The following is a 24,001-nucleotide window of genomic DNA, read 5'->3' on the forward strand; positions in this document are numbered from 1 at the left end:
TAACAAAACTGCCTTAAAACTACTCCCATTTCCCAGGCTATGAAATACAATCCACAGGAAAAATCAGATTGATTGTATGATCCTTCTGCAGCCAGAACAGTCACCTGTGAAGAAGTTATAGAACAGCTGTAGGAGAGTTAGCCAACTGGCACAGAAAATGGTGCAGGAGTTAAATTTAGACTTGATGGGCACTGCACAAAGGAAGGGTTGTGCTGTTGATGCTGCTGTATCTGACACTCCATCTGTCTCTAATCCAGAGGACTCTCCTGTAGCCAACATCTGCACTGCTCACTTTGTAGTGAGGGTTGCTGTGTTCTTTTCTGCTGACAAAAATCCCCTTATGTCACCTACTTTTAATAGCTTCCTTATCTCTCACAAAGTGTGACTAATAATACCACAACCATGATGTCTTATTAGGAAATTGGTTTCCTTGTCTCTGCTTTACTCCCTTACAGCCCACCCACCTTTTTTAACACCCCTCTTTTAACTCATAAAGCAGTTAAACACTTTAAACAACCTTCCACTACATGGCTTTGCTTCACTTTTGATAAAAGGCAGTTGTCTGAACATGTGAATTAGATAATTTCTTCCCATCTAAAAATGCAAACAGATTTCAGCAAAGCATTCAACAGCCCAAATGCCTCTTTAAAAAGAAACAGTGACTAGTCAAAGGAATGCTGGCACACCTAGTCCAGTGTAAGAAGTCTCCCCTGGTTTCCCACAGGAGATCCACCACTGAGAACGTCTCCCATTCCAGGCTGGCATTTTCTATTCAAAATGAATCTCTTCAGTGAAAGGCTAGCACTCAGCTGTGGAGCACACTTCTTCATCAGTCATTGAGCAAATTATCTGCAGAGGGGTGCAGCTGCTTTTCTGCCTGTGAGAGAGCAGCCTTGCTTCCTCAGCCTGAGAAAAGGATCCATGACACATCCAAGTCTCTTTCAAGGCAGCTTTATTTCTCAGTACTCAAATATAAGCACAGCATGAAAAAGCACAGCTTCTCAGCCCATACTTGACCAGTGCTTTTAGAAGCATCTTTCCTTCAATTCCTCCACTTGAGTATGTTCTTCAGCAGCCTATCTCTGTTCAGGGCCTCACCCTTTCTAGCAGAGAGGGTTAACAGAAGGGTGTTGGGTGATCCAAGGTCTGTGGCCTTTTTAAAAAAGGCATGGGGCCCTGCCAGGGAACAGCTCTAATGCAATTCAAACACTACATGTTTCTAGGTTCTCTTTCTTTTTTTCTGGTTACAAATGGCCTGAATGTTAAAAATCTCCTGATCTGTGGAGCTCGCCCTGATTTTTAGGAGCCTGTCTGTATCCTGCTTTTACTGGTTTGGAACTGAACTCCCAGTCCTGAAAGGAGAGATTCTCATGCAGAGCATCTACACCCTTGTTTGTACCCTGTTACTGATTTGAGAATTGAACTCTCTACCAGATATATCCCTTATCTTCAAGTGCCTACACAGCTTAAAAAAATCTGGACACCAAATGGCCACAGATTTGCTTCACCATCTCTATATAACCCTCTTTTTGGCTGTATTTTTTTATGCTTTGCTCTGGAGAGGTAGATTTAAATGTACTGCTATTGTAGGGCTGGGCAAAGAGGAAAACCAAAATACCAACAAAATACTGCAAGACTCAGAATGTAAATGCAATGAGCAACTGTAAAAGTGCACTTGAAAATTCAGATCAGAATTTATTCCATTTAGAAAACAAAACCTGCACTCCTTTAGGCAGAAATGTTCTTCCACAGTAAGGAGAAAACACGTGGTTCCCAGTCTGTAAGCTTACAGGTCCTGCACATCAATGTAGTGCATCTGAAGTGGTGTTAGTGAGGGAAGACTGCCTACTTTCTCTTTAGCCTCCTGTTAGATGCTGTTTTTGAAGGGAAAATGTGCATGGCTGGCTTGCTTTCCCAGCCCAGAAAGCCTCACCACTCCACCTAAGTCACTTCACAGCACAGTTTCAGCTTCCAGCATAAATCTCAGATAAACCACCTAACAAAACCATTTCCCAATCCAGCCAGAACTACAGTCCTTGAACTTCATCTCTGCAATTTTATTGCAGGAGTCCTCTCTCCTTTTGTGATGGCTTTAAAGGGAACATTCAGCACTTCTCAGCTAAGCCCGAGGAATGCTACACCTAAACGGGAAAGCTGATCTATATTAATCTATAATTAACCTATATTAATCTATATTACCCTATAGCTACATCATTTTCTCCTATTCAAAAGCAGGAATACAAAGTACAAAGGCAGGAAACAAGGTTCAAGAGGAGCTGTAGGCTCTCACTTCCTCATCCCTCTGCAGAGTGTTCCCCAGTGATAGCAAGTCCTTCAGACCGCTTACCTTTTCTCCTCATCACTGCAGTCTGAGCACAAGATCCTATCAGTGACTGCATGCATAGAAGTAGCTCTAGAAAAAGTATTTAAAAGTATTTAAGGCTCTTCAGCAGTTTCAGAGTCAGCTATCCCCCCAAGGGGCTCTCAATTTGAATGTGTGCTATAAATAAGAAAATGTTTCTGTGCAGTCTGCCAGTAACAGGCATATTGAGCTTGCTTGAAAATTGCTGCTCTGCATCACCACTGCGTTTTGCATCCTATGGATACATACAACAACATCTTTAAATTTACCCTGGATCTCAAATACATGCCAGCATGCAGCACACAAACAAGGAAACCAAAGACCTTGGATTATTTATTTGATTTTTAATCACCAACTTCCTTTCCAAATGCACACTTGGTAACTTAGCCTGAAGTACTGTCAAATGCAGCCTCTAACAACAGCTTTGTAAGAAGAAGATTTGACTACTGCTTTATCAGTCAAATCAGTTTGAAGCTTTCATTAGAGAATGACAAGTCAGAAATTACCCACAGAAATGTTGCCACTTCAGTGGGTTTCCTATGTGGCCCAGTGAGAGAAGTCCAATGGACTGCTGACCACCCAAATTTTCCAGGGTCATGTAGTCTACTCCAGTATTATATCTTAGCACCTCCAAGTTCTTGCTTCAAAACTGGACACAGGCAGACCTGGAAACTTCAGCCCTACCAGAGACTTAGCCCATGGGCTCAGAAAAGGACTGAAAGGACAGCACTTGAACTGTCCTTGCTGCCTGCCAATTTCTGCTCCCAAGGTGTGAAGCCCACTGTTCAGCAACACTTCTCATACTCCTCATTATGTCACATAACTCTAACTGGAAGCCAGGAGTTAAGAAGAAAGGAAGCTACAAAAATAACTGGAAATACACATTTTAAAGTTCTCAGACCTAAAATCACTTGGAAACTCTGGAGCAGAAGAGTGCTCTGCTTATTCTGAAAACCCTTTTCAGACCTCCTCCTCTAAAAGCCACAATTTTTACATGCTCCAAAGTGCAATAATCCTGCTATCCCTTCTCATCTCAGTGTCACAATGACAATCAGTAAGGGAACTCCAGCTTTTAAAGATGTTTGGGTGCAACTGGAAAACAGGAAGTACTTCTTAGGTGCTTTGAGAAAGGCAAAAAAAAGTAAAGTTCAGAAGCTTAGCTAGACTTCCCAGATATCTTGTTTTTAACCAAGCATCTAATGAAAATCCACAATGCTGTAACCATGCTAATTTGAAGATGATTTGGTGCTAATAATATGGAAACACACAGCAAATCATTGCCTGAAGATTAGTCACAAGTAAACACAATAGAAAAAAACCCCTCTGCATTCCATTCTTTCATTCATTCGTAAAGTGTAGTTTAGTTTAAATTCTAAGCATGTTTATATTTCTGTAGTATACTTTAAAATAAGAATGATTTTTTAATATCCTGAGACTTCATTACATCTGCTCTTTGGTGATTAATGCATGCTGTGAAGTGAGGAGTAAGTGCTATTTGTGAAATGTATATCAGACAAACAGTTAAACTCTTACCATGTTTAGAAACTTTGTCAGCAATTACAATTTTACTATCTGGGCACTTAACCACTACCTTAGTGTCTTAAGAGCCTTATTTTAGCTTCTTAGAAACAGAGAAAACATTAAAGCTGTCCATGCCTGGAGAAAACACAAGCTGGCAAACATACCACTGTTTTGAATTCAGACACTTGCCACAGCAGCCAGTCTTCGTTAAGAGTGTACAGGGCTTTGCAAGTTATTGCATCAACAGGTCCTTTGTTTATCCTCTGATTGAGGGTTGTCACCAGCAAATAGAAAGGTTCACCAATTGTCTCCTAGGTCAGGCAAAAAATACAAGAAACATTTATTTTTGTAATCATTGAATGAGCATGAATAACTGGAAAAAAAAAATCAAGTGTAACAAATGGTGTTATTTCCTTTTAAGTAACTCATTATCTTGCAATTAAAAAAGAAAATCCCTCCAAGCAGATTTATCTAGTTATTGTTTAACCTCCATCTTTTGCTTTTCAGTGCAAAAGTCTCATGCAAATAGCAAGGGACATCTGGAGTGAGTGGCAAGATAGCTCACAGCCCCTTGCTGTGCACAAGCACACTACAGACAAGCTGCTCCTACTCCACCTGGCAGACACTTCCTAGTTCCACCAAAGAGTGGGTGGGGGGTGAGACATGCACATGTTCACGTGCATACTTCAGCTACTTCTTCCATTTTCAGTCTTCTGAGAAAACAAGCTAACAACTAGCTTCCTTTTGAATTGGTGTCTCCCCTTTTTGTCTCTGAAAAATGTCTTGGGAACGAGCTGGTGGGACTTACCCTGCTGTATCAGCAAAAAAGGAAATGAAACTGGGGATTTCCTCTCCTGCCTTACCCCAGGGCTCAGGAAAGCACCTGAGAAAGGAAGGATGTGCCCCTATTTCCACGTGACACCATTCCTGCAGCCCGGCTAAGGCGTCTCACTAGCACAGCTCTGTAAAATGTCTGGTGTATTGAGAACATATCTCTGACAGCTCCTTGGCACTCTCCTCAGTTCCAGGAAACCACTGTGAACTGCTGAGCCTCAAACAATTCTGGTGCTGTATTAATGTAAGCACTGATGAGAGTGATACCAACAGTGTGATAGCATCACGTTGATAAGAGAGACAGGAAGAGTAACCAAGCACTGAAATCAACAACAAAGTGCTATCAAGTTACTAAAAGAAGGAAATATTAAAATGAAATGCTTATTTTGTTTTCATTTGAAGTAATTTAGATCTTGAAATCTGCAATACTGCTTGGAGGTTGAAAAGTTTGGAAAGAAGTTTAGTTTTCCAAAGGATGGTATTCCTTAAATCTCCATTTCTTGGTAGCTTTCCAACCCCTTGCATAGATGGGTACCACTGCATTTTATCAAGTGTATCAGTCTTTTAATATGATCACAATAGATCTCACTGGGCTGAAATGTCTGGTATGAGCAAAGGATATGCTGGAATTACAAAATTACCCAAATCTTGCCAAATACATGACATGATCATTGCTTGGAGATGGGCTCTTTTCCTGCATTCCACTGATGACTGCCAGCTAAGCCACCTAAACTAGAAGAGTGCTCACTCATAATGTTAAATGCTAGACTGAATGCTTTAAACTGACCCTTCTGACAGCTCCTATGGAAAAAATCAATTCAAGAAATTCTCTGCATATCTCATGTAGTGAAAGGTGTACACATACCCGGAGAAACCCAGAAAGGCAGACAGACATCCAGTTTGTCAGCAACTTTTCTACCACAGATTCAGTTCGTCTGAGCAGGAGCTTAGGCTGCACATTGCTTGATTGCTCCATCAAGTCTCTTGTCAATACTTCCAAAATATGGGTCAGATAAACTAGCTTAGTTTGCAATGCAATAGTCAAGAAGGATGCAAACAAGCACCTGTGGGGGCAAAAAAAGAATGCTCTAATTCTGGAATTTCTCTTCCCAGTCATCTTTAATAAATGAAACACATTTTAGTGCAGTTCATATCCTAAGTTCTTCCTCCTTAGGCACATAAACTGTCCACTGTTCTCTGCAAAAATATAAAAAATGCAAGTCCATCTGCTCTTGTGATTATTTTTTAAACACAGAATGTGTGTCTCTAAATTTAATTTTGCAGAACAACACCTGCTTCAGTGACAGAACATTTCTAAACTGTAGAACTGTTGATCTAACTGCAGGAAGTGTTTACAGTTTTGAACTGAGCTTTCCTGCTCCTTTGCCTCTTTGTTTATATGTACAAACATTCCAATTTCTCTTTAATTGCTTGTTTTAATGGCAATGTTTTTTCTTCCTCAGTGAGTACAGATGGAGAAGGAAAAATGCTCCAGAGTACTGCAAATTTGTTTTGCAAAAACTACCAAATACATTTGTGTGCCACAACCCATGTTGTTTCTTCCTGCTAATTCTTTTTCTTGAAGATGATAAACATAATCATACTATACCTGTCTTTCACAGAGAAATTTTTCTGCTTTTCAAGGGTGTGAATGAGAGTAACAAGAAAGTTCTTGTTACAAATTAAAGCATGCAACATGTTGAAGCTTTCATCCTTGCTCGTTTGGTCTCTGCTCTGGAATAGTTAAACAAAAATAAGCAAACTGTAGTTTGGCTATGATGGATTCTTAATGCTCATAAAAAAATTGAAAGAAACATATGGGATAAGATCCTGGCCTCATTCAAATCAGTGAGAAATTTTTACATTTATTTAAGGTGTCTCAGGATTTCATCAAAAATGCATTTATGTTTGTGTACAACACAGAATATACACGTGCAGAGCATACATTTTCTACCCTATACACAAAGCATTGCCAATAGTTAAGTTTGCCCATCATTTCCCATGATGAGATTCTGTTTTATCTAAGTAAGTCAAATACACATTGGATAAGAGCACCTTACACTTCAAACTCCTTTTACATAAAAACCCATGTAACCCCCCTCATGGAGGAAAGGGAACATGCTGAAAATCCAAGCTGATGTGTCCTAGGACAACACTGAGAGAAGGGATACAATCACTCTTGAAAAAAAATTAAATAAGGCATATCACACTACATCAGCTTACCTGGGGCATTTCTTCACTGAAGATGGATGCAAAGCCTCCTGACTAAAATACAGAAGGATATTTATCATTCACAAGTACACCAGAAGTTTCTAACACATGTATGTTTAACACACCAAGCATGTTTCTGATACTACTCAAAACAAAACAATGGAAATGTCGACTTCTAGCAGATACAATATAAAAACTCTGCACAGGAACTTCTGTAAAGGTGCTGCCAAAGCTCACTGGAAAGTGAACTCTCAAAAATGACCTGGAATCATCTTCAATGTGCTGTGTGTGTTACTCATGCTGCTGAGCTGCACTAGCACAGCAGTGAGCCAAGACTCCCCAGGAAGAGCTGTGTGTCACTGTCATCTGCAAATGTGCTGGTGTGCAAGGGGTGCTGCAGGCTGCGTCCTTCCTGGCTGGCAGTGACAGCCTTGAGTATCCGGGGCTGCTGCTAACCAAGTGACACTTGAGCTCATCTGCTTCCATTCATGGCAAGGCACTCCATGAATAGTCACTAATGAACTCGCCAGGATGTCCATGCTGGCAGTCTCCACTGAGGCACAGGTGCCACCACACATCCAGTCCTAGCAAAAGCTCTCACACAAAAGGAAGCCCCCAGTTCTCAAACACCTTGTCAATGCCTCTTGAGCAACAGATCTACAGCATTTACTGTCATCTGCTTTATCTGTCATGCTGGCAGCCCCTGGTTTCCTTACAGAACCACAGAATGGTTTGGGTCATAAGGGACCTTCATGATCATCTAGTTCCAACCCCACTGCCGTGGGTAGGGTTATCTTCTGCTGGACCAGGCTACATAAATCCAATCTAGCATTGAACATTTCCAGGGATGGGGCACCTACAACTGCTCTGGACAACTTGTTTCATCATCATAAGAAATTTCTTCCTTATGTTCTATTTAAGTTTATCATCTTTCAGTTTAAAACCACGAGCCCTTGTCCTATCGCTAGAGACCCTAGTAAAAAGTCTGTCTCCATCTTTCTTATAAGCCCCATTTTAACTGAAAGGCTGCCTTCCTTTCTGAAGGCTGAACAAGCACAGCTGGCTCAGACATTCTTCACAAAAAGGTGTCCCAACCTTCTGAGCATTTTCATCCCCCTCCTCTGGACCTGCTCTAACAAGTCCATGTCCTTCTTGTGCTGGGGAGCCTCAGAGCTGGATGCAGTGCTCCAGGTGGGGTCTCACAGAGCAAAGAGGGAGAATCACCTCCCTCAGCCTGCTGGCCATGCTTCTTTTTGATGCAGCCCTGGCTATGACTGACTTTGGGCTGTGAGCACACACTGGCATCCCACATCTTTCGTCTACATACCTGATTGTTCATCCCTCCTTTTCCTCATTCCTCCTGCTCTATTCTACCCTACCAAACTGTTCTCCCTCTTCCTCCATTGGCTATTCCCTTCTCCAGAACTTCTTTAGCAACTCCAACATCAACTACCAACAAATGACACACACGCACACATGTAGAGTGAAAGAACCAGAGCTGTGTTAAAGGTTAAAAATGCCTGTGAACAGAGAACAAGGATTGGAGCATTAAACCAAACAATGTGTGAAATTGAGGGAAAACAGAAATAAAAAGACAAATTTAACAAGCAAAGCAAAAATCAGGCTTAGCAAGCACCAAGAACATTTTAAGAGTAGATATAATCCATTTAAGACCTATAAGCATTAAAAGCTATTAAGCCAGATCAAATATAGAAAACTGAAGCAGTGGGAAGCAAGACTCAGAACAAAGGTGGGGTGGATCACTCTTCATTTTAGGTGTGGGAGTCCCTCTTTAAGCAACTTGTCCCATCCTAAGGGAGATGCCTCAGACAAATGGGATGAATTGCTTTCCTGAGCTGCCCATCTCTGCACTGACTACAGAAGATGCTCAGTCAACAGCTTCAATTTCCATGCTTAAACAGCTTAGATTAGATGAGATAAAGCCCATCAATCACACTGGAGAGCACAAAGAGTGCAATATGGACATCATTCAAACACATGTGGTTAGTGAAGGAAGTGGTGGTTTGTCACTTTGACCCCCCTGTCAACTCTTCTGACACTCAGCTGCAATATATACCCCACTGGCTTTTCTGTTCTTCTATAATATTTGTTCAGTGGAGCACTGCTTTTCTGCCACATTCTTACAGCACAAGGCATGTTTGGACACTACTGCAATGTAAACAGTAAGTACTTAGCAGAAGAAATTGGTATACAACAGTTTAAGTAAGCTGCCTGACACTGTATGTTTGTAGAGAGCTAACAGTAGCAAGTGTACCTTTGTGGGATAAGTATTTCAAACTGAGACAAAATCCAACTGAAATAATTTCCAGGATGTGCAGTGGCATGAGACTCACCAAGGCAAAACAGGAGCCCTTTCCATTTTTACTTTACAGACTGCAGCAGAGTGGGAAATTTTATACCTTTTTTCTTAACTTTTTATTTGCATAGAGCACAGCATTTCCACTGAGTCAGCTTCTACAGACTATTACTGTTTTGACAAGGGAAAGTATAGGAAAAGGTATATTCTTAAGAATAAAATGCCATTTTAATGCTGATATACCTGGCAACAAAACAAACAGAAAGGAAAGAGATGCAGGAAGTAAAGTTTCTTTTCCACTTTCTTCAAACCACCTGGTGACCCTTTAAAAATTAGGCTGGGGGCATAACAGTAGTACCAGCAGAGATATTCCCTTTGGTGTGAGAACTGGACTCAAATGATACAGGGATTTTGCATATGTAATTGCTAAATATTATTCTTCTTTGGTGTCTGGTATTTGGTTTCAAACAAAAACCAAAGGTCCTGATTCTGCACTACCACATGTATTTAACTTTATCACAATGAGCCTTTGCTAGGATCACAAACAGCAATGAAGTGAAGAAGTGTGCCAGAGTGCAAGACCTGGCTGCAGCAGTGATGAGTAATACACGAAGCCCGGTAGATAATTCACATCCATACCAGTTATGCCCTAAACTAACCAAGCTTCTACTTACTGGTGCCAGTCATACAGGAAAATATCACCAGTTGAGATCACAGCTTCTGCCAATTGGATAAATGCTCGTAAGTACTGGTTACCATCACGGTGTAATATTGAAAGCTGTTTCAAAGACACCTACCAGCCTCATAATGTGCCACACAGGCAAAAAAAAATTAGTAAGAGAAGTAAAACATTCAAGAGAACACCTCTTTGGTCATCTGATGCAGTGGCCAAACTGCTTCAACAAACACTGAAAATATCTGCCTCTAAACTGGAAAGCAGTTAACTACTCATGTCATTTCTAAGTATTTGAGCTGAACCCCTTTGAATCAACATCTTACCATTTCTGTCACCACCTTGGTGTAGAAAGTCAGCACCATCTTAGAGCCATCTCTTCATCCCACAAGTCTAATTAGGAAGTGTCATGATGTTAGCTAGCATGTTAGCTAGCCTGACTGTTACTTTAATTAGCTATAGCATTGGAAGTGAAAGCATGGGTACAAAAGAAAGCAATGGATAAATTATAGCTTAGTTAAGATAGCCTGAAAGGCAAGCAGCTCAGTGAGGCTGAACAAAAATAAATGGACACACACAACCCTTGAAAATTCAAGAATGATGCTTTATCTACAGCACAAAGGCTTGGCTAAATACAGAGATATATTTAAGTGTTCTTTGGTAATTCTTGATTTAAGAAAAGTTTCTTGTGAGAACAAAGTGCAATTACTGTGTAGTATCTTCTTTAGTTATTTGATCCTGACCTTCCTCAATTTTTTACTATTAGTCAGGGCTGACAACTGAAAGACTTGTAAATATTTACCTCTGGAAAGAAAGTTCTAAGAGCAAAGTGTTTGTAGTCAAGGAAGGGAACCGTTCCAAAACTGTCCACCACATCTAATTCATCCATCTGCAGTTCAGCAAATCCTGAAAAAGCAACCCCCACATCCCCACCCAGAGAGTTAGTTTAGTTGACACAAAATCACAATTATAACTTGGCCTCAGTAGATATTCCTTCAAAACCAGTTTTCAGGGAAAAGGGGCTGTTTTTACAGCTGAAGCTCTTAGGAGCTGGAAAGTAGCAATCTACTTTTTTGTTGAAGGAAATACTACATGCAATCCTATTAGCTCAGTGCTATCTACTACTGCAGTGCTTACAATATTAAACAGCAACTCTGATACAACACAAAAATATTCTAACAGCTACAAAAGGAAAATGTTTATACAATGTGAGCTTCTTGACAGTTTCAGTTCAGAAAATATGCTGCAGACCTACCCTCACGTATTTCCTTACGGATCTCATACTCCAGCAGCTCAAGTTGCTGACTCTGTTTACGAGTTAACTCTTTGGATTTGTATCTGGTAACTATGAATGCCGCTAAAAGGAAGAAAAAAAGACTCTGAGTACAGAAATCACAGAACAGAAAAATCCTATACAAGACATAATTTATTATCAAGAAACACAAAGATTAATGTACATTTGCACAATTAGTGTTTTGTTGTTGTCCCTGTACTAGTACCCATGAGCCCTAGTTATCTGGATCTATATATACCCCAATCTTTAGAAAAATCATTCCATTTAACAAGGTCTTGAATTGTCAACCTAACTTTATTTGAAAGTGCAGCATATCCTGTTATATACAGCCTGCACAGTGAGACACAGACTCTGACAACCACTTCTACTAATAGCAACCTACTTAAGGTAGCACTGATTAAAAAAAAAATCAGTTTTGTTTAATCAACTGATTAAACAAAAAAATCAGTTGAACAGAAAATCCACTTACAAATTGTTAACTTTTCTAAAGCTTATTTAGAGAGAATAAAGGTGTGACATATGGCTCCTTTTTAAAATGAACTTTAAAAAAGCAATCAACCAAATGAACAAACCCCTATACTAATTGAAATAAATACAGGTTTATCAAATATATAACCAGGTAAAAAGACTCATTAAAAAAAGGGAGCACCAGGAAGAGAAGGGGATAACTATTTACCTCCCTCAGTTTAGTAATGACTCACAAATTCATGAATCATCCAAATGAGACTGGGCAGAAACACCACAAACACTGACTGAGGATAAGCAGTTTGTTAGGGTACATCTGCCCCAGGGACAGGAGGGTAGCTGAGCTCTGACAGCTGGAAGGGACCAAGTTGTGACTCCAGGATGTCAGTTCTGTGGCTTGCTTCATGAAGTGAAAGTGAGTAATCCCAGCAGAACAGACAGAAATGTTACTGTCTTGTAACATGCTCGTGATGTGCTGCAGTCTGACAATTCAGATTTCACCACCAGAACAGAGTTAACTTTGTCCACTCTAATTGGGAACAGGGCAAAACATCAGACTGTTTGTGACAGTTCCAGACATGTGAGTATGTGCAGTGTCTATGTCCTGATCATACCCTTCAGCAAATCAAAAGCTGATAATACATTATTGTACTTACCTATAATGACACCCACCACAATAGGCAGCAAAATAAGAACATATAAATATATGTGTGATGATGTTGGTTTGACTTCATGCTCAAAATTTCCTAGTTTGACCTAAAGAAAAGCAATGGCTGTGTTAATAGAGGACAGGCATTATATCAGTGCTTTAAATGACATTTAATGTACCTAAAAAAAGTATTTAAGGCACGTAAGGACAACGGTAGATTACTGGGAATAATAGTAGAGGTTCAGCAAAACGCATATGAACCAACATTAACTTAACTTCTACTGTACTTGATGTTTAAGCAGGGTAACAGAGCAATAATGAAAAAATTTAGAAGTCCTTATGTACCACCAAATTTTGTCATGCTCTTGCTGCAAAGTAGAGCCCTCAAATGAAAGGCAAGATCTGGCCTTCAGCTGGGCCATGTGGCTCATGCACTCAAGAGTCACTGCTAAACATTTTGGCATTTTGAAACAAGGAAGTCATGTGTTTGCACTCACAGTGTTACTCTGCTGAGCAGAAAAGATAAGACTCATAGTAAGAATGAGGGAAGTAGAATTTTTCAGACACCTGGCCTACAGCCCTCTTCCCTGTTTCTCTGAGGAAGTTTCAACCCCTTTATGTAGGACGTTGTTCCTGAGGGTTGTTAAGAAAAAATGCAATGCACGATACAGGTACAACATGTACATGAACATGTTACAATACATGTACAACATCCCCCAGCCATGGGCTTGCAAAGGCAGGACAGGCATTAATTCTTAGGGATACATGAAAGTGCTGAAGTCTGCCAAATGCCAGACTGAGGCATTTACCACTGATAATTATGGCAGAAGAAAATTCACAAAGGAGGATCTGAAAGAGGACTGCAGAAGCACATAAATAAAGGGTAGCTGAAGCTATAAACAGGCTAGACACAAAAATATGTTTTGGCACATAAAAAGAATACCACCAAGTGCCAGGGATAGAAATGAGCTTGAGATAATTGAAAAGGAGGGTTGAGTTGAAATTATTTTGGGTTACAGCAGGGAAGGCAGAGATCTGGTGATTGCAATCAGTGGCTTGTCACAGGAGGTGAGCAGCCAGGGCAGCTGCAGACTGCCAAATGGAGACTCACATCACAGCTATACAGACACAAGCAAGCAAAAAATCCTACAGGGCTGGAGGGACACAGCCTTTATATTTCTGGGGCTGCAAGGAACAGAAGACAAAGCAGATCTATTTCCTTCATCAAATGCTACTTTTTCCTCTGATGTTTCTATGTTTTCACAGTTCCTATGCAAAGTCCTTCTGGTCTGTGCCTTCCTAGGACCTCATTAGCCTTTTCCAAGGCTCAAATGCATTAGTGGCTAAATACATTAACCATCCTGTGCTAATACATCTACTTTTCTAGACTTCTCATAGCCAACTGAAGACTTCCTAAAGCAGAAATTTCTTTTACTCATCCTTGTTTACTCATCCTTGAAAAGTGAGACAAAGCATTCACTTAATTATATGCTTATATTTCAATTATCTTTATTCTTCACCATAACCTTCCTATCTAGTGGTCTCATTTCTTTCCTCATCTTTTTTTCTTGCTTATGAATCACAGACTATGTAAGGTACACCTGAATTAATCCAATTCCTATTCCTAAATTAATTTCATTTTTCCGCATGACATTATAAAACCTTCTCTGGCCTGGTAATGCCTCTGAGCTTTATGTCATCAGCAAGTGTTACCAGTGCATGCCTGATTTTTGTGTTCAAGTCAGTGGTGATATTAAAGAATATCTGTATGAATATCAGCATTGCCCAGAGCCAGCTCCCCACACACAGTGTGTGATTTTTCTAACCCCTGGCAGCCTCATAATCACCATGTTAAATAGTTTACTGAATGACTTCCAGGTACATGGGATCTATAGCTTTTTTGTTGTTGAGGAAATCACTCATCTTAGAAAATAAAGATATCTAGCATGATCTGCTTTCATTAAAAGGATTTTGACAATTATCCCATTTTCCACTTACCTCCAGGTCTTTCATGAGTAATTCAGAATACATTCTCAAGTGTTACATAGAGCTAGGATTAAATCAGCAAGCCTCCATTTGCCTAGGGTTTGGGGGTTTTTCCAATTTAAAATACTGAGTTTTTATTTGCTGCTCTCCAGTCATACGTCTCCTGACCTCTGCTTTATTTAAAATCTTTCCTACTAAGCTTACATTGTCATGTGTCAGTTTTCCCTCAGTGCTATGATGGGAATGATCCTGCTCCTGCTGTCTTGAGCCCTTTGATCTGTCTGAATCTTCCTTCTGCCACAAGAATGGCATTTTCTTCTCTGCCACCTTCATGCAGACTGGTCATTCTGTCTTTGAACCCACACTCAATATCTTATTTCTTCTGGAAAACTAAGGCCAGAGATACATTTATTCTTGAGTCAAACTTATATTTTATACCCATCTTATCCTTTTTTTCAGTGGCCCTACTTCTTCTATGACGATCTACTCATAAGGTTTTAAAAAATGTGAGGATTTGCTACTTCTATATTTTTCTTATGTTGGAAAAAAATGATAAAGGTACTAGAAGTGCAATGTTACATGGTAACTATTGCATTTGATTTGCTTTAGTAAAGTGGTGGCCTTTCTATGACAGTCACTTCTATGAAGTCTGCAGGATGAGCATGTGATAGAGCAGGGCAACACTGATTTTTAAATGCAACACCAAACTCAGAAAGGCTTTTCCATGCCATAACTGGCTCAGATGGCAGGATCCACAGATGGGGGATCAGTTAAAAGTGATAAAAAATCAAGAATAGCTTGGTTAATCTTTACTATGAGCCATATGCCTTGAAGTCAATAGAGTTATTTCAGTTTTATACCACCATACACTGCAATAAGAGTCTGGCATCATTTTTCTCCTTCATAAATGGTAATCATAGCATTTAAAAAATTTGTATCTTCATCTTATTCATGGAGCAAATATCTTAAGCTGCAATTCAGCTTTGACATCCATGCTAATGTCCTTATATTTGGGCCTGGCTTTGTGCCACATGCTCAAAGCATTTTAGCTTTCCCAGTGCACATTGAATTCCACCCCATTTTTCATCTAGAAATGCCTTCTGTCTCACTGGTGATCCCTGAGACAGATCCTTACCTACTTTAGTAGGAAAAAGCGACTGGGAGAACACAATTCTTTTCCTCATGGCCAATGGAAAATTAGATTGCTTACAGATGTAAGATGAGGGGCTCTCCTGGAGACAGTGATGCTGTTCCAATGATGTCTGCTCTGCAGATAAAAGGTGTGACTGCTACTGCTCTCCTGGAGCTCAGCAGCAGGGAATTCAGCTCTGCCTGCAAAGCTTACCTCTGACACCACCCCTGTGACCAGACAGAAAATGAACTCAGTTCTGTCAGTGCACCTAAGCTAGGCAGGCATGCTTAGGTATGAGGAAGAAAACTGTACTACCAAAACTGTACTACATTTCACCACTCTTGTATAAACATTCAAACACTGCTGAATTGCAACAAAAGGGATTTCTACTTACAAAAACTTTCACAGTGGAAAAGTCAATCTTGTCGGTTCCTTCCCTTTTGAATTTGCACAGTATGGTGCTGCGGTCTGGCTTTTTGGTAATATTTTGGACACTGAACCATATCTTTTTGGTCTGTGCACCAGTCATATATAATAGATAAACCTCTACCTCCGTTTTAGAAATATTCAAGTTATCATTTTCTTTCTAGAGGGAAAAAATTGAAGGCAATGATCAGTCACTAAATATAGTAAGAAAAAAAATTATTTCCAAGCACTATTTTAAATTAGGTACTGTAGTTCATTATTTCAAAACTTACATATATTTTTAATTCCAGATCAGGATCCAGTTCAGTATGCAGTTGGTAGTTAATGAACACTGGGTCTGGGTGATAGTGTAATTTGACACATGGTATAAAGGTAGTATCCACTTTTAACATCATATCAACAACTTTACCCTCTGTTGCATGGCTCAGGCTTGGAGTTAAATAATGATATTCAGATGCATTTCCAGGACACCTAGAGACCTAGAAATGCAATAGCAAAGCTCTCACAGTCATTAAATACTCAACAGTGGGTACAATCACAAACAGAGGCACTCAAATTTATTTTAGTGTCTTCCTGGCTTCACACAGCTACCTGCTAAACATCTTCTCTGAGATCAGGGCTGCATGCAGAGCACCTGGAAAAATTTCTGTGTTGAGCTCATGTCTACCTTTAACTGCATTTGTCACACACTCTGCACACTGCTTTAAGGCTGATTGCTCACTGCTAGGGTAACTACTTCCTGCAATGAGACAGGAATTGTGACAATGAATTTTCCTTCTTTCCCCTCAATGCAGGTGACAAGAGAAGAGTAAGACAAGCTCTCCAGCACTCCTAGGAATTTGCTCTTTCTAAATTAATTCCTGAGAGAAGGGGTTGCTCCAGTCATTGTAGCATTGGGTCATTGTTTACTCCACTGGGTGATTCTGCTGTGTTCTGGTCTCTGTGCTGCAAGGGTCAACAAAGTGCTCACCTCCTCACAACCTTGGAGAAAGGGTTTCATCCCAACACAGCTCCAGCCTGCTGCCACTCACTGAGGCAGTGGTACCCTGTGGGCTTTCAGCACAGACCCAGAGGGAAGCATAGCAGGCCCTCCCCCAACACACCCATATGTGGAGACTGGGGAGACTCAAAAAGGACAGATTTGTCCCTAGACCATAAAAAAATCTCAGGGAATTATGCAGGAGAGCAGCTTATGTGTATTTGTGATTCTGTACTAAGAATGTGTATAACTGTAATCCTGTAAGTGGTCATATTTATTTCAGCAGGGTGACTGACATGTCCGTGAAAGTGTTCGGAAATTATTGAGGTCTCTTCTCCTCAAACCTTAGGAAAACAACCTCATGCATCAAGAGACCTCTATCTGGTACTATAAAGGAGGTTCAGACTTACTGTGAGGTTTGATCTCTGGTCATCTGAAATAATCACACTGTCCACCACATTAAAATTTCTACCAGTTGTGGTAATTTTGCGGCCACCACTGCAAAAACCAAAGCAAAACAAAACACAAACAAACGTGGTGAGAAAGGGAGGTTAATATTATCTCTCTTCACACAGACACATCCTGCATTAAGGGTTCAGCTGTGAATAAACTACTCAAGTGCATTTTGCCTTGGTAGCAGACAACATAATAAAGTCAAACTGCAGAACAAGATAATTTGAGCTATACAGTGTACTTCCACTCTTTCCTCATAATGTCATGGTAAATACTTTTGCTACCCCAAAACCACAGGACTTGATTGCATACACACGCATACTCCTTTTCAGGGACTCTTCACCTTTCTTTTTATTTATGCAGCCAAGGAACTCAACCATGATTTAATATTCTGTCTCAAAGAAAGAGCATTGTGGTGTTTCACTGCCCCAGTACAGCCCTGCCTGTGCTTAATTCTTGCCTTCTTCAGGACAAACTCATTGTCCCAGGCTCCTCACAGGAAACATTCTCGGCGGTGTTCAGACCATCTGTCTCAGCACACAATGCTGCTTGTGTCTGAGGGCTGTGGCTCACAGGCTCTGCTCTACAGAGTTGGAGTGGCTGAAGGTATGATGAATATCCAGATGCCTGAGCTGCCTCTCACCTGGAGATGAGGGCATGCATCCTGGCTGCTTAGCTGCTGCAGCTGCCAGCCCAACCCATTCCCTCAAATCCTCACTTGACAAGATATCAGGTTCAGAACATGAGAACAGGTAAAAACTGTGAAAGCAGAGGGACAGGTGGAAAGCTGTGCCAGAGAATATCTTTAAAACCACTCTAAGTCTTTTACCAGGTCTGTGAGTTTTCTGCAGAACACAGCAAAGGCTTGAAAAGAGCTCTTTTGGCTTTAGGGAATCATATTGTAAAGCAAGTCTGTGTACATCAGTGCAATGATGATTATTTTCATTTCACTTCCACTCCACTGATACTTTATACCGTTTCACAGATGAAGGCTATACTAGCATCAAGAAATCAAATTAATTGGAGTTAGAATTTACGCTATCCATATTTTGGGTTTAGGTTTAGTAGGAACAGACTACTTTTGACTTCTGTAAAGGAGACCTGAGGTAGGCAGAAATCTACAGAATCCATCTTGCAGCTACTATGACCCTATCTATTAAATCACTTCACAGGCTTAAATTTATCCAATACAAAGCTTACAGCAGTCTTCCAAACTTGCTTCAGCTGCAGTCTGGCCAAGGAAGAAGGCTCATATGGGCTCAGTGCAATTACATTTGAATAAATACATAAAAAGTACAGAAAGACAAACTTACCTGATCCAGGAGGTATTTGGTGTAATTCTAGAACATGATGGCAGAGAAACATAATGCAGGGTCATTGGTGGTGAACATTTTTTCCCATTAGCCTGGATGCATATACTTTTGGCCTCTTTACGTGTTGGTGGGAGAGCAAATGTCATTTGTGTATCATTTAGCACATTTCTGACTTTAATGCTGGAGAAGAAAGAAAACAAACACTGAAACACAAGATGCCACTTATTGGTGTTACTACATGAAGCCTATAGCCTACAGCAGGAGACAAGGAGAAAAGAGAACTGAATCTCTGTCTGAGCTGCCAGATGGAGGTGGAAAGAGAGAGCAGGGAGTTGAAGAGACAAAGTAGGGCATCTTTTGAATGAAGTTGCTATGTGACAATAATCACACAAAACAGTATAGATAATCAACCCTGGGATGAGGCTATGTAATGTGTGATTTTGCTGTTTACTGTGTACTTCTCTGTGCTAACAGCGTGCTCCATGAGCTAGTCAAGAATGACAATCTTCATTTTCCTTTTCTTTCTTCTTTTTTTCTCCCTTTTCTCCCATTTTTTCACTCCTTCCTCTTTCTCTCTACTTCCTGTCTAACCCTCCTTCTCTCCTTTTTTCTCAGTGGTTCCCTGAAAATTCATGGTTGAAGCAAAAATTGAACACTACTTTTTCAAGTGCTAGCTATGTAAAATGGGCTTCCTAATCACAGGCAACCCTTGCAGCTGCACCTGAAAATAACTGATTCAGAATAAGACTGCCTAATTATCTAAGGGCTTACACAGTGTGATCATCAACAGAGAAAAATAGGAGCTGTTGTACAAGAGATTTCATTCCCTGGCATGGTGTCTGTGCTTTACAAGCAGAATCCTAGAATATATGAGGAATATTTTGAGGCAGAGGAGATTCAAACAAAAACTGAGGCTTTCCTGTGATCCAGCTTCTTGGTGATTGCTAGAAGGCATAGAGAGCCACAGATATGAAACTGTCCTACTGCCACTGAGAGAACTGACAACCCGCCCATCCTTTGTGTTGTACTCAAACCCAAATTCATTTTCATCCCTTGGTAATTTAAAGTGAAAGTTTGACTAAAGGAGTGCAGAGCATCCTCTGCTCTCCTGAGGAGAGTTATATGACAACTGTTCACACAACCATATTGCTAGAGCAAAATGGATATAATTTTCACCATGCAAAGTAAATAGTGTTATTTTTCAATTTAACTCACACGTCTGGTTTACAGCCAGTGATTCCAGTCAGTATCAGTTTTATGCCTGATGCATGGGTAAAGTTTTCTCCTTTGACTGTTATTTCACTTTTGCCTAATGTAGAAATCCACAAAGGTTCAATGGATTGAATGCTGATATGCTATTAGGAAAGAAAGCAAAACAAGATCTGGTTATGAAAAGGCTGGGCAGATAAGCAACAGCTGTAAAAACAACCAGTACTCAGGAACGCAGATTTTATGGCACTGGGATACATTTTTATTAATAATTTTAAATCCTGTTTAACTTAATCCTGGGAAGTACTGTCAATCACAACTTCATTACAAAGCAACTACTTTCACCTACATATTTTATATTTCAATTTATCTCATAAGAAAGTTGCCTAAAGGAATCATAGTCTGACATGCTGGAAGGTAGGTAGCATAAAAACCCAGCTTGAAATGATACATTTCATGTGACCCCTGAAGAACTAAAGAAAAAGGCAAGACAAAACCCATGGTGCTGTCACTATGAGAGATCAGATGAACAAATGAAGGCATCTTTTGTGACCTGAAAAGGGGAAGCAGGGTGAAATCCTTGAATGAAAATTTGAGAAAGCACCCCAGAATTAGCTTTACTAGAAAGTCTTTTCAAAGTCATACATAGAATTAAAGGTATAAAACAACTGCAGGGGAGTCTTTTGGTATCGTATTTTTACGCTAAGAAGTTCTCCAGCATTTAGAAACAACTCTAGTTTGCTGTGATGTTGTCACAGTCTTGCAGAAAACTGTGCTCTTCTTTGTCTATGTTTACTTATTCTAACTTACTTACACTACTGAGCAAGAAGAGATTTTTTTTCCCCTACTGTATTCTCTTGATACTTTTGACAGCATCTCATGTTTAATCAGTTTTGCTGCTTCCCCAGTTTTACAATCACACAGACAGCTTCCTCTCTGTCTATCTTTCAGACAACAAACTGAAACATTCAAAAAAACAGGAGAATACGCATGTGAAACCACAAACTGTTTGGGACCTGCTCTGGCAGACCATTTTTAGCTTAACTTTAGACTGCCTAAACTAGTACTACTAGTTTAATTTGAGTTTTTAGAGCATTGTGATTATCCTGATTTCTGCTGTGTACCCCTGGACACATTCACTGGGAAGTTCAGTCTTCCTGATCCTGTTAAGGGTGCTGGTGCACAGCCTCTAGGAAAGTCCATCCTACAGATTTTTCTCACCATCAATAATTTTATGTACCCAAAGCAGCACTAAGACTTTGGGCTGGTAGCCTGAGGGACCATTGGGGTCACAACACTTTGACCATTTCAAAAGGGTCCCTGCACATTGTCCCCACATGCTGCCACGGTTCACTGAATGCCAGAGCACTCCAGAGCAAATGAGGCATCTGTCACCACTGACTGAAAGCTGCAGCTTGAGCCTTAGGAAAAGGCCAGAGAGTGCAAAGGCTGGGGCCAGAGGTCCTGTAAAAGGGCCTCCAAGATGACCTCTTGTGTGGATAATAGAGGAAGGCAAAGGAAATCCCTCACAAACAGCCTGAGGGGGAAAATTCACTCCCATGATGATCTGGAAATCAGTTTAATCCTTGGGACAGGACAAGTGAAGCAGAAATCTAAGAGATTAAAGCCAGCAAACCACTATTTCTTCACCTCCATCTTTCTGCTTGCATCCAACCTCCAGTGCACCAAGGACAGTCAATATCCTCACAGAAATTCAGAAGCCAAATACCACAGAAAGAAGGAAAACACTGCTTTGGGTTCTCACTGGTAACCACCAGGGATCCCTGAAGCACCAGAATACCACAGCATGCACATAACACAAACACATGGAGATCCCTGGACTGCATCAGGGCTGTGAACCCCGGTGAGGGAAATGCCAGGCACCCATTGCCCAGGGGTGCAGCGTTTCACTGTGGTGCCTCAGGGCTCCCACTGGTCTCTTTGCTGGGCACCACACACCACAGAGTGCTTCAGATGACCTGCCTTGCTTCTTTTCTTACACACAAAGAAATCACAGGAAGTATTGTTCACGGAAAGTTTCAGTCCCCTCTGCAATCACACCTTCCCTGAGGCTGCACAGCACAGAGTCCCTCACAGCATCCTGCCTTGGCCTCCTGGAGTCACTGCAGCCACAGCACTGAGGCAAGATGACCTCAGCAACTCAAGAGTCCAACTCCCACCCAGCCTGACTGCCATAAAATGCAATACTTGCCTCAGCAGCAAAAGAACCCAATGATTTCCTCACTGAAAACAGGAAGGACCCAATGCCCTCACTGGGCTCCGCAGTGCTCATTTCCCCAGTGCCAGACAGTCCCTGACCTTCCAGTTGCTACATGGCAGGGGGAGCAATGCCCAGGGGCAAGAGGGGCCAACCGCAGAGAGGCAGAAGGATATTTATAAAAATCACTAGTTGTGAGGCATGTGATTTGTAAACATGCAAAGAGACATACAGAAAGCATGCACCAGGTCCTCAGGTAATGTAAATCAGCACAGCCCTGTCAGCTTCAATAGAGTTCCATATTTCTGAGCTGCAGCCTCCTCCCTGGACAGCCTAACACTTCCCTGGGGCTGTGTGAACCGTGGCAGCCACATCCTCAGAGGTGTGCTAAGCATGGCTGCAGGTCTCACAGAGGTACCTGGCAGCAGCCCAGGTTAGGCAGTGTCTGTGCCCTCTCTGGGACAGCCCCTCCTGCATTGCTGACACAGGGCCCCGAAGAGCTGGATGGGGGAACTGGCCCAGACAAACAATAAGCTGCTGAAAGATAACACTTATTTCCAGCCAAAGCAGTTCCCTAGCCAAGGGTACTCAATCCAACCACTCCAGCTGCTGCTCTGGCAGGGGAGGGGGAAGGTGCATGCATAGCAACCAGCAGCTGGAGTCAGGAGGAGGGCTGGGGCTGGCACTGAAAAAAAGTATATTAATCTAAATGCTCAGCTGGGGTTGTGGGAAAACACAAATCTTCTTTCTCCACTCTCCAGTATGTTCTCCTTAAAGCACAAGCAGTCAAAGGAGAGCAGGATTTCAAATGCAATTTCAAGCTCTCTGAATGGATCAATCACTTCTAAATAAACATCTGCCTTTGCACTGCCTCTGGTGCTTTCACTGCCTTGTCCATCACTGTCTTTCCAAGATAAGACATGTGGAAGAAAGCCATCTCCCAGGCAATTCCAACTATTTACCAATGTCAAATTAATGCACTTGGAAGGAAAGCAAAGAAGAATTTCCTCTGTTTCACCAGCCATAATGCTTTAAATGCAGATCAAATCCAGAATATTAATGCTCAGAAGCACAAGTATTACAATCCCACGCGTCTCTGTGAAAAACAAGATGTATTTTGTGATTTTGTTTAAGAAACATCAGCTGAGCAGCTGAATTTAAGAGGTAATCCCTGTCTTAGAGGTAAAAGTTTGGGTAGTTCTAATGAAACACTTAGAGATAAGTCACTATTTAAAACAACTGTGCATCACTCACAGAAAAGGAGAAACCAGAACGTGTAGGCAGCAAATCTCTACGTACTTACTCATCAGTCAGTTTTCTCTCCACTACTCATTTTTTTCCTAACACCTGTCATAAGCAACCACTAATAAAAAGATCACTCAGTTTTGTGAGAAAATAAAAACATAAAGAATGAAGGGATAACCTTGTGGTTAAAGTGCTAGCCTATGAGACAAATCATTTAGACTGTATGCAGACATACAATCTATATGAATTCTGTAGAGAACTTAGTAACCAGATTCAGCAGGTACTTTGGCAGCACTAGTGACACTTCTTCCTTCCCAGTGATCCAGCTTGTGTGGATCCATCTCCAGTTTTGTCTACAGCCTGGAAACAACCAAAAATTTTCTGAAAGTGTGAACTAGAGATTTACTAACACCCATGGATTTCAGTTCCTGGACTCATCCTCTAGCCACTTCTCTGTTATGCAGAAACTGGGTGGCACATCCTCCCCTTCCTTCTGCTCCCCTGGCAGCTATGTTTCAGGGGAAGCTGTGATCTGGCTGCATAAAATGAGGTTTGAGACTCTGAGGCCTAGTTTCCCAGAGTTGTCTGTGATAGCAGAACTCAAACATGCTTTTAAGTCTAGGTAAGATATTAAGCCTGAAATGTTCTGGTTTTTTTTGTTGTTGGTCAGCTCACATGTTCCAGCCCTCAGCATGCTGGCTCCTGTGGAGTGAC

General features: G+C 41.0%; 1 protein-coding gene across 1 annotated transcript in view; it reads right to left on the reverse strand.

Annotated features, from left to right (window-relative positions):
* The window catches only part of PLXNC1 (plexin C1), a 71,224-nt gene that overhangs the window by 20,040 nt on the left and 27,183 nt on the right, over nt 1-24,001 (reverse strand). The window contains exons 10-21 of the mRNA XM_066549755.1: nt 19,831-19,970; nt 18,616-18,795; nt 17,260-17,347; nt 16,143-16,349; nt 15,839-16,030; nt 12,334-12,433; nt 11,174-11,275; nt 10,721-10,824; nt 6,941-6,982; nt 6,327-6,451; nt 5,583-5,781; nt 4,048-4,194 (exon numbers count right to left, since the gene is read on the reverse strand). Of these exons, the coding sequence (XP_066405852.1) occupies nt 4,048-4,194; nt 5,583-5,781; nt 6,327-6,451; nt 6,941-6,982; nt 10,721-10,824; nt 11,174-11,275; nt 12,334-12,433; nt 15,839-16,030; nt 16,143-16,349; nt 17,260-17,347; nt 18,616-18,795; nt 19,831-19,970 (1,626 nt within the window). The remainder of the gene's footprint in view (nt 1-4,047; nt 4,195-5,582; nt 5,782-6,326; nt 6,452-6,940; nt 6,983-10,720; nt 10,825-11,173; nt 11,276-12,333; nt 12,434-15,838; nt 16,031-16,142; nt 16,350-17,259; nt 17,348-18,615; nt 18,796-19,830; nt 19,971-24,001) is intronic.

Source organism: Molothrus aeneus, chromosome 5 (genome assembly GCF_037042795.1).
Source record: "Molothrus aeneus isolate 106 chromosome 5, BPBGC_Maene_1.0, whole genome shotgun sequence".
NCBI classification, from domain to species: domain Eukaryota; kingdom Metazoa; phylum Chordata; class Aves; order Passeriformes; family Icteridae; genus Molothrus; species Molothrus aeneus.